The sequence below is a fragment of the Microtus ochrogaster genome (genome assembly GCF_000317375.1).
Source record: "Microtus ochrogaster isolate Prairie Vole_2 chromosome 14 unlocalized genomic scaffold, MicOch1.0 chr14_random_2, whole genome shotgun sequence".
NCBI classification, from domain to species: Eukaryota; Metazoa; Chordata; class Mammalia; order Rodentia; family Cricetidae; genus Microtus; species Microtus ochrogaster.
The window spans coordinates 14,670,612-14,685,269 of record NW_004949097.1 but is presented as its reverse complement, the minus strand read 5'-3'; the positions used below and the strand labels follow the sequence as shown (position 1 = coordinate 14,685,269).

The window sequence follows — 14,658 nt, the reverse complement described above, 5'->3', positions numbered from 1 at the left end:
CTGGGTCTGTAGGTAGTTGAGATTACCATCAGTAAAGCACCTAAATGTTTGGGGTCTCCTAATACTATTCTGAAGTCAGCTCTTCTGAGCGTAACTCGGAGCAGAGATCCCTTTACTACAGGCCTGATGGGAAAGCTGTGGAAGTCCTTTGGTCACTTGGGTAACTGGGTCCTGCATATTTTCAGCAACTGCTGTACCATTGAGAAGTCCCTGCCTCCATCTGCTTTTTATTAAAGTGATTTCTGTCCTAGAGTGGATGTGTGTTATTCTACCACGTCTCTGACCCTCGAGTACTTAGTATTTCAGATAAAATAGGAAGATACTAAAAACCCATGTCAGAAGACATGGTTCTGCTTAAACTTAAATCCAGGTAAGCACGGTTTGCCATAGAAGTGGCCACACTCTGTCATATAATATCCAAAACCCAGCTATTGCTAGGTTTGTTTTATTAACTTTTCAACCATGCTTTTAAAGCTTGATTGTAGGCAGTGACTCTTTTTTTTTTTTTTTTTGGTTGTTTGTTTTTTTAAACACTTCTCTGAATATAAGGGAACAACACTGGTTTTCAGTGTTTTAAGACAGCTAGGGCCTTAGTTCCAGAAAAGGTAGCCATGTGAGGCCTGTGAACTTTTAATAGTTACTGATGATTTAGAAACTAGGTTGATCTGTGTTATAATCTAATGTGGTGGTTTCAGTAGGAATGTACCTTATAAACGCATATTTGAATGCTTAGTCACCAGGGAGTGGAACTGTTTGAAAGGATTAGAAAGTGTGGCTTTGGAGGAGTGGTGTCAACTGGGCAGGCTTTGAGGTTTCCACTGCCTGCAGACCAGGGGAGAGTCTTTAGGTGCTGCTCCTGCATCATGTTCCCTGTCATGATGATAGTGGACTAAACCTCTGGAACCGTAAGTATAAAAGGAAGCATTAAATGTAGAGTTGCCTTGGTCATGGTGTCTCTAGAACAATGGCTAAGACAAATGCTATTTGGGAGTTCTCTGTTTACCTCAGTGTTGGAAGTTATTCAAATGAGACGTGGTACTAGGTGAGTACAGGAGTATGAGAAGGTTTTCTGAAGTAGCTGTCTGGTCACTGTCATCAAGTACCATGTGGGTACAGACTAGACCAAGACATCTGTTGTATGTTCTCACTGGCCTTTATTAATAGAATAAAATATAATGGTTCATGTTGGCATTTTTTCACATGTATAGAAGACATTGTGGTTGTAATCAGCCCTCCCTTTTGCCAGGACTACTTTTCAAGCATATACCTTTATACTTTTCACTCTGCACCCAAGTAGATTTTTCTCCCTATTGCTGTGCATATGTTGGGATTCATGTAATTGATTGGTCCTGGGGTGGATTTCTCAATGGTGGCAACTTTCACATAGTAATTTACTTTTCCTGTTTAAGCATTGCAAGAGAAATTTGTGCCATGTGTCAGGTGCCTCAGAACACTCACGCAAATACAGTCCCGTTGGTGTGGCGGGAAAAGATGGCATCAGCATGTAGCCTATGTTTATGTATTTCCTTTCTCCTGGAGAAGGGTTATGGGAGGAGGTGGTCAGCAGTTAAAGAACACCGAAGACAGTAATTCAGAATTTTATTTAATCAGAAGTTTAATATTCAATCCCTGGAGTTCTTGGAATGATGAAATTCAGTAGTGAATTTTTAGAACTGTTTTTTAAATCCAGTGCTTTATTTATTGTATCCATACCTGGGGTCTTTCATGTAACTCAGAAGCATCTTGCAGCTTCCTCACACAGGACACCCACAGGTGCTTGGTTCTGACTTGCAGGAGCCGCACCAGAAAGGGCTCTCAGAACATGTTCCTCATGAAGCCGAGGAAGCTCAGTACTGGGCACACTTGAGCCACCAGAATGCAAGCATCCACATATCAAATACGTGTGTGTAGTTTTCAGAAATTTGTGTGACAGTTACTTTTTAGGTCCCAAATCCCTCATTTGAATATTTCATGTTTTTAGCATGCAGAGATCCTGCAGTCCTGCATGTCCAGATCTCAAATATGAGCATACCTGGGGTGATGACTTATGAATATGAGATTTGTGGATGTGTAAAGATTTTTATTTGTATTTAAAATATTTAAGCAAAAACTTGACTTTCTCATTTTGAGCTCTGTACACCCTGCAGTTAATGTGTGACCGGGATGATTGAGGCACCTCGGCCTCAGGGTCTACAGGAACTTGCTCTTTCCAGCTCCGCACACAAAGACGAAAACTAGAACTTAAAATTTTATTTGAAATTTTGCTTTCCTTACTGGCAGAGGTCGGAGGGTTTCCATGGTTCTGATCTAGGAACGTCCCTCTCCCCACAGCCTTCCTGACTGATGCCTGAGTGAAGTACACTTAAATAGGAGGGCTTTGGCAACATCAGTAAATGAGGAGGAGCATGAGAGGGTTTCCAGGACAACGGTGATCAGAATGCCTTAGGCTAAGGAATGTCAGAATTATAAGAAGCTATGAACTTTGAAGTACTTCAAACTCCTGATGCATGTACAGTTAAGTTCATATTTCGTGTGTAATTACACCATTTGTTCCTCTTAGGGTTAAGATGTTGACCCAGGTGAGAAACGGCAGACGCTGAGCCTGCTTTCTTCACCTCCCACCCCTCAATCCCACCGGGACTCTAGTGTTTAAGATAGCGGGCTACTTCTTTTTTATTCCCCCCCCTCTCCCCCTAGCGGGCTACTTCTATGGCACTGAGGGCGTTGAGCTGCCTTCCTCCGCTCACTGTGGTTGGAAGCTTTTGCCTTGGTGCTGAGCATGCTTCCCCGATTGGTAGTGCCTCTCTCTAGGCTGCTTAGGTTTCTGCCATGTTTGTCCATAACTTCATAGTTGAAGTTAGTTGTGTCAGGAAGGGAAAGCTAAGTATAGGAAAAGGGGTGATCTCATGCTCTGTGTGTGATGTGTAGAGTGGTGGCGTTAAGACATACTTTGAAAGTTAGGTTTTTGTACATGTATGCAGTTAGAGGTTGACTTTCCTTCTCACTGAACCAAATTAAAAAATACAGTGAAGAAGTAGGAAAGGAGATGGAATGGTAGGTTTGGCTGGAAGCTTGGGTGTGCTTCTTGTTATGTCCTAGTTTAAGACACAGTTTCCTGCCTGAGAGGTATCTGAGGTTCCAGATGACGGGCTGGTGCAATGTTCTTAGGCCTTGAGTGTGCTTGAGGCCCTAAAGTAGGAGATGAACTTATAACAGAAGCTCACAATGAAGAACCAGATGTTCCGTGCTATCTGAGACCTTGCGATGAGGAGGCGCCAGATGATCAGGAACAGGGCGGTGTTAAAGAGGTAGTGGATGTTTCGGAGCCTGAGGAACAGAAACAGAAGCACGGTTAAGACAGCGCCTGCACCAGGCTGTGTTACCTGAAGTGCAAATGTGTTCCTCTGTGACCATCAAATACCCAGTTCTGAGAGCCCAGGGATGGCTTGGTGCCCCTTTGTTTGTAGTGCCTTTCATTTTCTATTGACTAATCATGTTTTTTTCTCACGTTTTGCTAGCTTGTTACACTTCCTCCTATTTCTCTGTTTAGAGCTCTTTTTACTGGTTCCTAGGTGAATGTAGTTTTTTTTTTTTTAATGGTTCCTAGGTGAATAGTATTTTCAAAATTCACTCTGATCTTTCAATATCAAAAATCCTCTCTGGCTAGTGGAAATGGCTGAGTAAATGCATTTTTGGAGCAAGCCTGGAACTTGAGTTGGAACTTACGTAAGGGTCAAAGGGCAGAAGTTGACCACCAGAGTTGTCCTCTGACCCCCACACGCACATCTACACACAATGCGCAAACACAGCTTGTAAAAGCCCTTGCGATCTCGATTGGAGGGCACACAGTGGACTTTGTAGCCCGCTTTTCAAGTGTCCTCCCTCTTGGCTGTCTGTCTACCTAACCTTGACTACAAACATTAGCTTTTGCAGGAATCATGACCCGAATCCTGTAACCTGTTTGTCTGGAATTTTGACTAAAAGAAGTAGGAAGGGGTTGTAAGAATTGAAGAGTAGTTACATGGTTTTCAAGTTACGTAGTGTGATCTGCCATTTGGGTCTTCCTTAGGCCACATTGTGATAAGCAAGAAGAAGCAGACTTGGGCTGAAGCCTGGCTCCAGTGTTTGTTTCCACGAACACCATCTTTCTTAATACCTGCTTCAGGAGCGCAGTGAGATCTAAACTCAACGTTGTGTGCTATAGGATAGTATGGAGTGCAGAGTTTCTAATGCTCAAGAGGTGTGAATCCAGCCTCACAGTAGGAACTACATCAGTGTGGAATGATTTAATTCACATGCACAGTTCGGGGTAAAGTCAGTCAACAGTACCAAGGAAGGTCCCTACCTTTTTAGGTGTTGCTTTGCTTTGGGAATACCAGCCAGATCCTCTTTCAGTAGATACTTCTTAACCCCCAAAACGTAATTTTCAATGTATTCAAGCCAGTTCAGCTGGCGCACATCAAAGTTGAATACCTGTGTAGCAAAAGATATTTTGGGCTTTGCACTGCCAGGCAGTCACCTTGTCCGATGTGGGTACCCAGAGCTCATAAATATAGCTACACTTGCTGGCCAGTGAGCCTCCAGGACCTACCCGTCTCATCTGCCTCATCACTTCATTCAGCAGCAGTGAAGGTCTAATCACAATCCACAAACTAGTTCTCGCTTCACTAAACTTGTGTCCTGTGAATGCTGACATTGTCTGGTTTCCTTAGGGAGAAAAATCATCTGCCTGTATACTCAGAACTTCCCCATCAACATTACTGGTCACACAATTGTGAGTTCCCAGAGTGCACTGTCCCTGGGGTCAGAACCACACTTACTCTTTGGTCTTCAGGACTCAGCTCTGACAGAAGCATCTCTGTGTTGTTTGTGGTCCATTCCCAATTGTGGTTGATGAAATACTCCATCATGGAAATGGTTTTCAGGAGTCGGTCCATGAGCTTCATCATCCTGAGGGAGAGACCAGATAGCTGGTGCGGTGCATCCTGCCCACTGCCTCTTCCTCCACAGGGAAGTTTGGCCCAGCACCATTAAGGGAGTGCAAGCCCTGGTGGGCTCATCCCAGTAATACCAGCACTGGGGAGGCTGAGGCAGGAAGATGCATGAGATCAAGATCAGCCTGGGCTACTTACTGAGATCTAGTCCAGTAAAACAGTCTTAAAAAAACAAGACATAAAAGTGTATCTCTCCCCCAATTTCCCATAATTCTTCAGTTCCTGGGCCACACCCCTCCTCAGCTAGCTAACAACAATAACAATTTTAATATTTTGTAAAGTACACTTCCTTTATGTGAGTGAGTACTAGCAATATATCTAACAAATTGCTCATTCTCTAAAAAATCTACTTAGGGTACTAAAAGGGTTTATAAACTTCTGTGCAAGTTTGGTGCTGGAGAATTGTCTGTATTCTGTCAATCATGTTTTAAATGAAATGCTGATTGGCCAGGCAGGAAATATAGGAGGGAAAACCAGACAGGAAGTAGAGGTGATGTGATGAGAACAGGAGAATTCTGGGAAGGAGGAAGTGGATTCCTTCCAGTCCTGAGTAGACCACAGAGGAAGCAGGATGTGACTTGCCAGCTGAAAAAGGTACCGAGCCATATGGCAAAAATCAGAATAATGGGTTAATATAAGCTACAAGAGCTAATAAGTAGCCTGAGCTAATGGGCCAATCAGCTTTATAACTTATAGAGATCTCTGTGTGATTTTTCTTTGGGGCTTGCTGGCTGTAGGGTACCGGGTGGGATAGAAACCCCACCAAGCAGCTCCCCTTATTGTTACACAAGTTAGAATTATCATTTCTCCTCCCTGCTTTCCATCCTAATTCTGTTAAATAAAGGAAAGCAAATGAATCTAACAGTGTCTATCAGACACTTTACAACCCCACACCCAAACACCCATCCCTTTCTCATTAGACATTTCAAAACTGAGCGAGTTATTTGCCTGAAAAGATTACTGTTTTGTTTTCATTTTGAGACAGACCTTTAGAAAGCTAATTTCTTTTTAATTATATGTTCTTAAATTTGTAAAACAAATTGGATCTCAGGTCTTAGTATATAAACTTTTGGCAGAGTGTTGACCATTAGCACTTGGAGAAACAAAAGCTAGTTCTAATTCATACTTAATGAAGACAGACTTAATGTTCATAATCTACTCTCTTAGACACAGTGCTGACACTTCTAGGAAATACTCTGCTGGTTTTCTTAACAGCCTTATAGGTAGCTCCTTGTCCACATTTTTCATAATATGGTTCATAAGCTTAAGAGGGTAGGTATTCAACTCCCATGTAGTTCTGACCAACCCCAGAGAACCTCTGCTGTTGCAATCCCATTTCCTTGTGTCCATTTCTTGCAATGGACGTTTCTAGCTCCATGCTCAGAACATGAAACAGCTCTCCTCTAGAAACCACCTAGGACTGATGTAGTCAGAATGTATTCATATTAACTTCACAGAAAGGTTATGTTCAAGGTCAAGTAGAAAATGCTCCAGGTAGGCCTCTGAGCTGAAAGTGGTTAAACTCAGCTTGGTACCAGAGTATAGTTAATTCTCTTAAGACTTGTGATGCTCTAGGAATTTGGTCATATTCTTGCTTCAAGTTCCCACCAGCTGTGAGACTCTTCACTGTTATCATGGGAAGTTTCTTTTTTAAAGAAGTAGATTTAAATGTTCAGAACAGTAGTTGTAGAACAATGACAACAACAACAAAAGAACATGTTTCTCTCTTAGGTAGAAGCCTTTTTAGTACGTAAAACACAATCACAAAACCTGTAAAGAAAACCTAGAACTTAGTCATGATAGTGATTATTTCATTCTGTGTGCCTTCACATCAAATAGATAATGGTTACTACCTCCTTTTTGTAGAAGAGGAAGTTAGGGTTTAGAAGGAAAAATAAATGTATGGCTCATGACTAAATTAGTGAAGCCAAGATTTAAATCCTGGCTCCAAACTTGACCATGTCAGATCTACAGTGTCAGACTGGTTTTATAAAAAGCCATGGAGATTATTGTGAGGCTAGTGGGCAGAGGGACTTGCTGCCAAGCCTAACAATCTGGGTTCAATCCCCAGAATGCACAGGGTAGAACCAACCTCCCTTTAAGGTGCCCACTGACCTCTGCTCCTGTGCAGTGGTAGTATACACACAATAAATAAACGTATCACAAAACACTACCCATTGTCCAATCCAGTATGGTTTAATTTCTCCCAAACAAAACACGTATTAACTTTTCTTGACTTGTGTTTTTCTTTTATTTACCAAACCTTGCTTTATCCAAGTGTTCCTAACCCTTCAACTTGACCTATTTTGATGGACTTAGAATATCTGCCTGTGTTTTCCTTTCTAGCCTCTTCTATATTGGGTAAAACTCACACAGATGTTTCCCACACAGTCGCAATGCTTCCTTATGAGAGTGAGAAGCTAGGTGAGCCTCTATGTTGCAATTGTTTCTTGTGCTAGTCCAGAGAAGGAAAGCCCTCCCACCTCAGAACGGGGCTGCTAAGGGACCAATCCTGTTCCTGTTCTGATTGTGATCCCAGGAATTTCTTCCTGTTGAATGTATTATGGAGGTAGCCGGAGATACACTTTTGTCACTGCTGGGTGTTGACAGAGCTGACTTAGCTTTGGCACCTCATCTCTGTTTTCTTATCGCTAGGTATCAGTAAACCTAGTTTGTAGTAGTGGCTGTACTGTCTTGCTGTTAATATGTAGGTTCTGCCTGCCCTTAGCTTCTCTTTCGATGGTGAAAGTGTTAGATTTGAGGCTTGAAGAAGAGGTCATCATAAGACCTTGTAGTAGATGGCTACCCAGCAAGCATTCAGTGTGTAAAGCTGCTGTTAATAGCGTGTGTGTGTGTGTGTGTGTGTGTGTGTGTGAGTCAGACATTTGTCTCCTTCAATCCTTAGCTGTAGTGAGGATTAGAGATTTTAGATTCGATGCGTTGACACTGCTGAAGCTATTGTCCCAACTTCTCACCTGGGTTTCCTTCCAGTCAGCCTCAGATAGAAGTCATAGATGATGGCTGGGACTCGGTGACTGACAGTGTTCCAATAATAGGTGGTGAAGTTGTTGGTGGTGAAGTCAGCGTTTGGCCTTCTGAAAGCGCTCTCAAACGGAATCTTTTCTATGGTGGCTAAGACCTGTAATCCTGGAACAAAAAGAGGCAGTGATAAGTCTGAGACATAGAAGGTAAGTCCATTATAAGTGCAAGCTGTCTGCAGCTCAGAATGACAGACACTGTTTACTGTATAGCATCACCAGTCTGTTTCTAAGAACATGTAGATTTTTATGCCTGGCAAGTGAACAATATGACTGCACTGAGAATGTATCCTATTTTGGTGGGGTAGGAGGTTGAGACAGAGCCTCACTATTGTAGCTCTGGCTATCCTAAAACTCATTAGGTAGTCCAGGCCAGCCTTGAACTCACAGAGATCCACTTGTTTCTATCTCCCAAGTGTTGGGATTAAAGGTGTGCACCACTACACCTGGCCTTTTCTTTAAACATTTACTTTCAAATACTTGGAGAAGTTTCTTATTCAATATAAGGACAGGCTATTCAGAAGGATGCTCATTCTAGGTTCTCAAGTCTACTCTGAAAGGTCAGAAACAGAAGCTGGGAGGATCCCTTGCAGGTTAAATGTCCTTAACATGTTCTTAACAAAGGCTTGCATACAAGTATAAAGATGGATTTCTTTGTATGTAGTGTTAATTTTGTTTGTAATCTAACAAAAAAAGGCTTGCCTGAAGCTCAGAGTGCAGAGTAAACCACTAGTTAGCAGTAGAGGCCAGGCAGTGGTGACACATACCTTTATAGCACTCAGGGGACAAGCAGATAGATCTCTCTAAATAGATCTCAAGGCCACCCTGGGCTACACAAGGTCCATCCAGTCTAAAAGAGAATTAGAGCCAGGCAGTGGTGACACACACCTTTATAGCACTCGGGACAGGCAGATAGATCTCTCTAAATTCAAGGACACCCTGGGCTACACAAGGTCCATCCAGTCTAAAAGAGAATTAGAGCCAGGCAGTGGTGACTCACACCTTTAATCCCAGCACTAGGGAGGTGGAGAGGAATATAAGGAGGGAGGAAACAGGAGCTCAGATGCAGTCTGAGGAGTTGTAGAGACAGATGGAGTTTGAGCATGTAATATGAGAATTCATAGAGACAGATGCCCTTTAGTCTGAGCATTAGTAGAGGTAAGAATTCTAGTGACTGACCTCTCTACTTCTCTGATCCTTCAGCCTTTACCCCTAATATCTGACTCCCAAGTTTTGTTTTTTATTTTTTGAGACAGGGTTCCTCCGTAGCTTTTTTGGTTCCTATCCTGGGACTAGCTCTTGTAGACCAGGCTGGCCTTGAACTCACAGAGATCCACCTGCCTCTGCCTCCCGAGTGTCTAAGAACAATTAGATTTTGTGCTACATTTGTGTGTGGTTCACTTTAGATACCACAGCTTCTTTTGCTTTGATATTCTTGTTTTTCTATGTGTATATTTGGCTCAGTTTATTGCTAGTAGAATTTATAATTGCCTTTTCAGAATTTTTAGATTAGCTTAGTTTACATTTTTAATATAGATTCAATAGTTTTTTATAGCATTCATTTAAATTCAATTTTGACCTAATTGGCTCTTTTCAAAAATGCAGTTCATTATTCAATTGATGAAGTTATCCGTTATTGTGGTAATTTGATTATTGCCTCTTTGAAAATACATCATCAAAAAACCGGACTTACATAGCGGACAATGAGGACTACTGAGAACTCAAGAACAGTGGCAATGGGTTTTTGATCCTACTGCGCATACTGGCTTTGGGGGAGCCTAGGCAGTTTGGATGCTCAACTTGCTGAACCTGGATGAAGGTGGGCGGTCCTTGGACTTCCCACAGGTCGGGGAACCCTGATTGCTCTTCAAGCTGACGAGGGAGAGGGACTTGATCGGGGGAGGGGGAGGGAGGTGGGAGGCGGTAGCGGGGAGGGGGCAGAAATCCTTAATAAATAAATAAAATTTAAAAAAAAAAAGAAAAAAAAAAAAAAGAAAATACATCATCAAGAAACTGACGTGTAAAATATAGATATTCCTGGTTAGCTTTAACTCAGAGGCAGTTCATTGAAAAGTTTTTTGAATTAGAGTGTCTTGTAGGCATGTCTCTAGGGGATTTTCTTGATTGCTAATTGATAGAGGAGGCCCAGCCCACTGTGGGCAGCAGCATCCCTAGGACGGTGGTTTGAGTAGGAATGACCCCATAGGCTTAGATTCTAATGCTTAGTCATTAGAGAGAGGTGATAGGAGAAGGAATAGGAGTTGTGGCCTTATTGGAGTAGGTATAGCCCTGTTGGAGGAAGGGGTTGGGGGAAGAAGGGAGGTCTTCGAGGTGCCTCTCTCTCTTCCTGCTGTCTGCAGAGCTGGGTGTAGAACTCTCAGCTACTTCTCCTATTTGCATGATCCATGCTTCCCAGCATGATGATAATGGACTAAACCTCTGAAACTGTAAGCCAGTCCCAGTTAAATCTTTCTTTGATAAGAGTTGCTGTGGCCATGGTGCCTCTTAACAGCAATAGAACAGTGACTAAGATACCTGGGCAGGTGGTTCTGAACTGTATAAGAAAGTTAAGCACAGTCTGTGTAGATGAGAAAGCACCCTTCTTCCATGGTGTCTGTTGTGCTTTCATTGACTGTGAGTGAGTTCCTTGGTCAGAAGTAACACTCTGTAGAATAAATAGCAAGCAGGCCTGCATTCAATTTTCAGCTTGAGTTCCTGCTCTGCCTTCTCAATGATGGGCCATAATCTGGATTGTAAACAAAATAAACCCCTTCTCCCTCTAAGTTGATTTTGGTCAGTGTGTTTTATCAAGGTAACACAAATGAAATCACAGCATGGAACTTAAGAGACAACTACACTTGAAAGAGCCAAACACAGGAGATTCTGGCATTAGCACCGACCTTCTCGTCTATGCATCTGCATGTTTGCTCCATATCTTCATTTTTATGTAATCAACACTCACATTTAACAGCTCTAAAATTGACCTCTTGATATTCCCACGGCTAATTGTCCTTTCCTGACATGTTTCCTAACACTTTCTAGCTCTAGATGATAGTTGTCTTTTTCAGTAAGCCAGCCAGAACCTTAGGGATTATCTTGGTCCTCCCCTTTTTTTGAACAACTCTCCTAACAGTGCAAATGAAAATATTGGCCTTCCCCTTGAAAAGAATCCAGCATCACCATTTGCTGTGTTGCGATAGGTAGGAGCTGCCCCTGTTCTTGGAATATTGGGGTAGTGTCACCACGGACTCTACTGAAGCTCTTGTCCCCCAGCAGTCTGCTCTCCATACAGCAGCTAGGAAGAATCTTTGAAAATGTTACTCGGAATTTACCTTTTTATAGAATCCTCTGATGGACCCTCTTATTTGGAGGGAAGCCAAACTCTTAGTTCAGTTGTTAAGACCTTGTAACATCTGTATTTTCTTACGTAGAAAGAAAATGCTTACCATGGAGACGGCCTTGCAGGATCTGCCTTCGTCCTTACTCCTCTGCCCATCGTTCTGGGTATATTTACTAGCCTTTTCCCTTTGGTTGTTTCTGCTCTCTTTGAATATGAATAAAGAGCTTTTGTACTGTTCCTTCAGCCTACAGGACATCACTTCCTTCAGGTCTCTGCCGAGATGTCTGTCACTTTACCAGAGCTATTTCCTTGGCCTTCACACAGGCAAGCATCCTTTTACCCCACTCTCTGTTTCTTCAAGCACTTAGCCATATCTGATGTATAACTGTGCTTTTGTGCCTACTTAGATCTTGAGAAGCGGCTGCCCAGGAGTTGGTGCTCAATCAATACTTTTGGAATGAGTGAATGAGTATTTTAGCGATGCACAATAACTTTCTGTTTCCTAAGTCTATCTTGACTCCTAAATTTTTTCACAGTGACCTCATGTCACCAAACAATTTTTAGAGCATTTCAGATTTTCATGCTAAGAGGCAATTAATCTGTGATAGTTGAGCTGGGTATAAGATCAATATACTAGTCATTTTCATGTTTTCCCAGTAACCATTAGAAATGTACTCTTTATAAAGATTCCATTAATTATTAACAAAATGTATACATTTCCTAGATCCTATATATAAATCTGATAATGCCTAAGAACTATATGGAAATAATTTTTTCTTGAAGGTCATTAACAGAGGTAACTAAATAGGGAGATGTTGCATGTTCACCCACTCAACTGACAATTATTCTGCATTACCACTTGAAACTACAAATGTTCAACCTATGGTGACATTGCTAGTGGGTCCAGCTAGAAGTATTTAGATCACTTCTAATAGCCCTGTCATGAAACATTTAATAAATGAGTTTCAAACTCAACAAATTTGAATTAGTGGGGAGTGAAATGGCAAATCCTAATTTGTTGTATTGGGCTCCTTGTGTAGAGGCTTGGCGCTGGATGAAGGACATGACAAGCTAAGCTTATCTGCTGTGGCGTGAGGGGCTGGGAAGAATTTCTGTCAAGTATTTATCATTCCTGAAAAGGCATTCCTCAAGTTACAGCCTATCATACAACAAACCTACAGGGTGTTAGCTGTTCCGCAGCACTATTCCCCAGATGGCGCCACTGAAGCATGTAGAGAGAATTACTAACACAGGGAAGCTGTGTCACTGGGAACTCATACCACATAGGTTAGTTGAACTGCCTTCTGAACTTGCTGGCATCATTAGGTATTTAAATTTGTTCCCATGGATCCTGGGCATTGACTAGACCTAGTCCTTTATGTTTAGACAGTATGTGTTGGTTTGAATAAGAATGGCTCATATATTTGAATGCTTAGTCACCAGGTAGGTTGTGGTACTATTTGAAAGGATTAGGAGGTGTGAAATAACTGGAGTAGGTGTGGCCTTCTTGCAGTAACTGCTGCGTCACTGGGGAGGTGGGCATTGACGTTTCAAAAGCCCATGGCAGGCCCAGGCTTGCTCTCTCCCTGCTTCTCTCCTCCCTCTCTCTCTGAGGGTTAGGATGTAGCTCTCTGCTACTTCCCCAGCACCATGCCTGGCACCGTGCTTGATAATGGACGAAGCCTCTGAAGCTGTAAGCGCACCCCCAATTAAATGCTTACAAAAAAAAAAAAAAAGAAAGAAGAAAAAAGAATTGTCTTGGCCATGGTGTCATGACCAAAAAGCAGTGACTAAGACAGAAGTTGCTACCCAGGACTAGGTTATTGCTGTTACAGGACCGACCATGCTGTTTGTTGAGGATATGCTTTCCTTTGCACTTTGGACTAGAAAAGTGATTGGACACTTTAAATGTGGCTCAATGGGTCGTCATAGTAGAAGCATGGAAGACAGTGCTGAGGGTGATTTGAACTGTTTGGGCTCAGCTCGAGAAGTTTCAGAGGGGAAGAAGTTAGTAAATAGCCTAGAGGCCATTCTAGTGACATTTTGGTAAAGAATGTGTTTGTTTTCTTCTCTTGTCCTAAAACATTTGCTAGAAGCTAAATTGAAGAGTTTTGGATTAATGGCATTGGCAGAGGCAATTTCAAGACAGCCCAGAATATTGACTGTGTCTCATGGTTACTGGTGGTCTCGCTCGTGCGGATCTACGATGGAAAGGAGCCAGTGGGGCAAAGAGAAATAGAAAATGTACAGTTGGAAGAGAAAAGGATCACCAAAGTCCAGTGCTCAAGGAGAGGAAAGACTCAAGAAAAACCTAATGTTAAAGGGAGTAGTGATCTCAGCACAAGACCCCATCCAGCTAAACTTCCAACTTGTGAAAAGGAATTAAAAGCTTAAGCAAACATCGAAGGAAACCAGGGAAAACAGAAGGCTGATGGAAAAGAAACTGAATGGGGGCCCTTGTCCCAGTCTCAACAAGTAGCAGAAATCAGCTTCAGCCACATGGTTCTGGCTTTAGAGTCAAGAATGTCAAAAAGAGGTCATGGAATCTATCAGTATCTAAGGAAAGCCATCAGGCCAAGACTGTGGTAGGGGTGCCCCTGCATAGAGGCCAGGAGAGGCCACTGTGTGAAGCTGTGAAGGTGAAGCCTGGATTGTGTTGGAGACTCCAAGATACGGAGATGCCTGAATCATGGGAACCTACCAAAGAGAGCTGTATACTGAGTGTGGAACCAGCCCAAGGAAGAGAAGTGTATCGTAGTCAACACAGCTGAAAGGAGCTGGAGATCTGAAGAGCACTTTTGACATCAGAGATGGGGTTTTGGTCTTGCTTTGGTTCAGTATTTTCTTACTATGCTCCCTTTCCTCCCCTCTGGGATGGTAATTTATATACTATGTCATTGTATATTGAAAATATGTAATCTGCTTTTTTCATTTTGATTTTATAAGGGTGATAGTTAAAGAGACTATCATGAGTCCCAGAACAGACTTTGAACTTTGGACTTTTAAATGACGTTGAGATTGAAAGACTATGAGGACTTTTGAAATTAAACTAAATGTGTTTTTGCATTATGATATGACTAGAAGCTTATGGGGACCTGGGAGTGGAATGTGGTGGTTTGGATAAGAATGGCCCCATAGGCATAAATATTTGAACATGTAGGTAATTGTGTGTGTATAAGAGTGTCTGTGTATAGGTAATTGTGTGTATATATGTGTGTCTGTGTATAGGTAATTGTGTGTATATATGTGTGTCTGTGTGTAGGTAGTTGTGTGTATATATGTGTGT

At 42.2% G+C, this 14,658-nt stretch overlaps 1 protein-coding gene across 2 annotated transcripts in view; it reads right to left on the bottom strand.

Annotated features, from left to right (window-relative positions):
- Positions 1-1,674: 1,674 nt before the first annotated feature.
- Positions 1,675-14,658, bottom strand: part of Far2 (fatty acyl-CoA reductase 2) — a 115,863-nt gene continuing 102,879 nt past the window's right edge. For both annotated transcript variants that reach the window (XM_013352786.2, XM_026787938.1), the window contains exons 9-12: positions 7,970-8,141; positions 4,821-4,950; positions 4,346-4,473; positions 1,675-3,327 (exon numbers count right to left, since the gene is read on the bottom strand). In XM_013352786.2, coding sequence (XP_013208240.1) covers positions 3,165-3,327; positions 4,346-4,473; positions 4,821-4,950; positions 7,970-8,141 — 593 coding nt within the window. In that variant the 3' untranslated portion in view covers positions 1,675-3,164. The remainder of the gene's footprint in view (positions 3,328-4,345; positions 4,474-4,820; positions 4,951-7,969; positions 8,142-14,658) is intronic.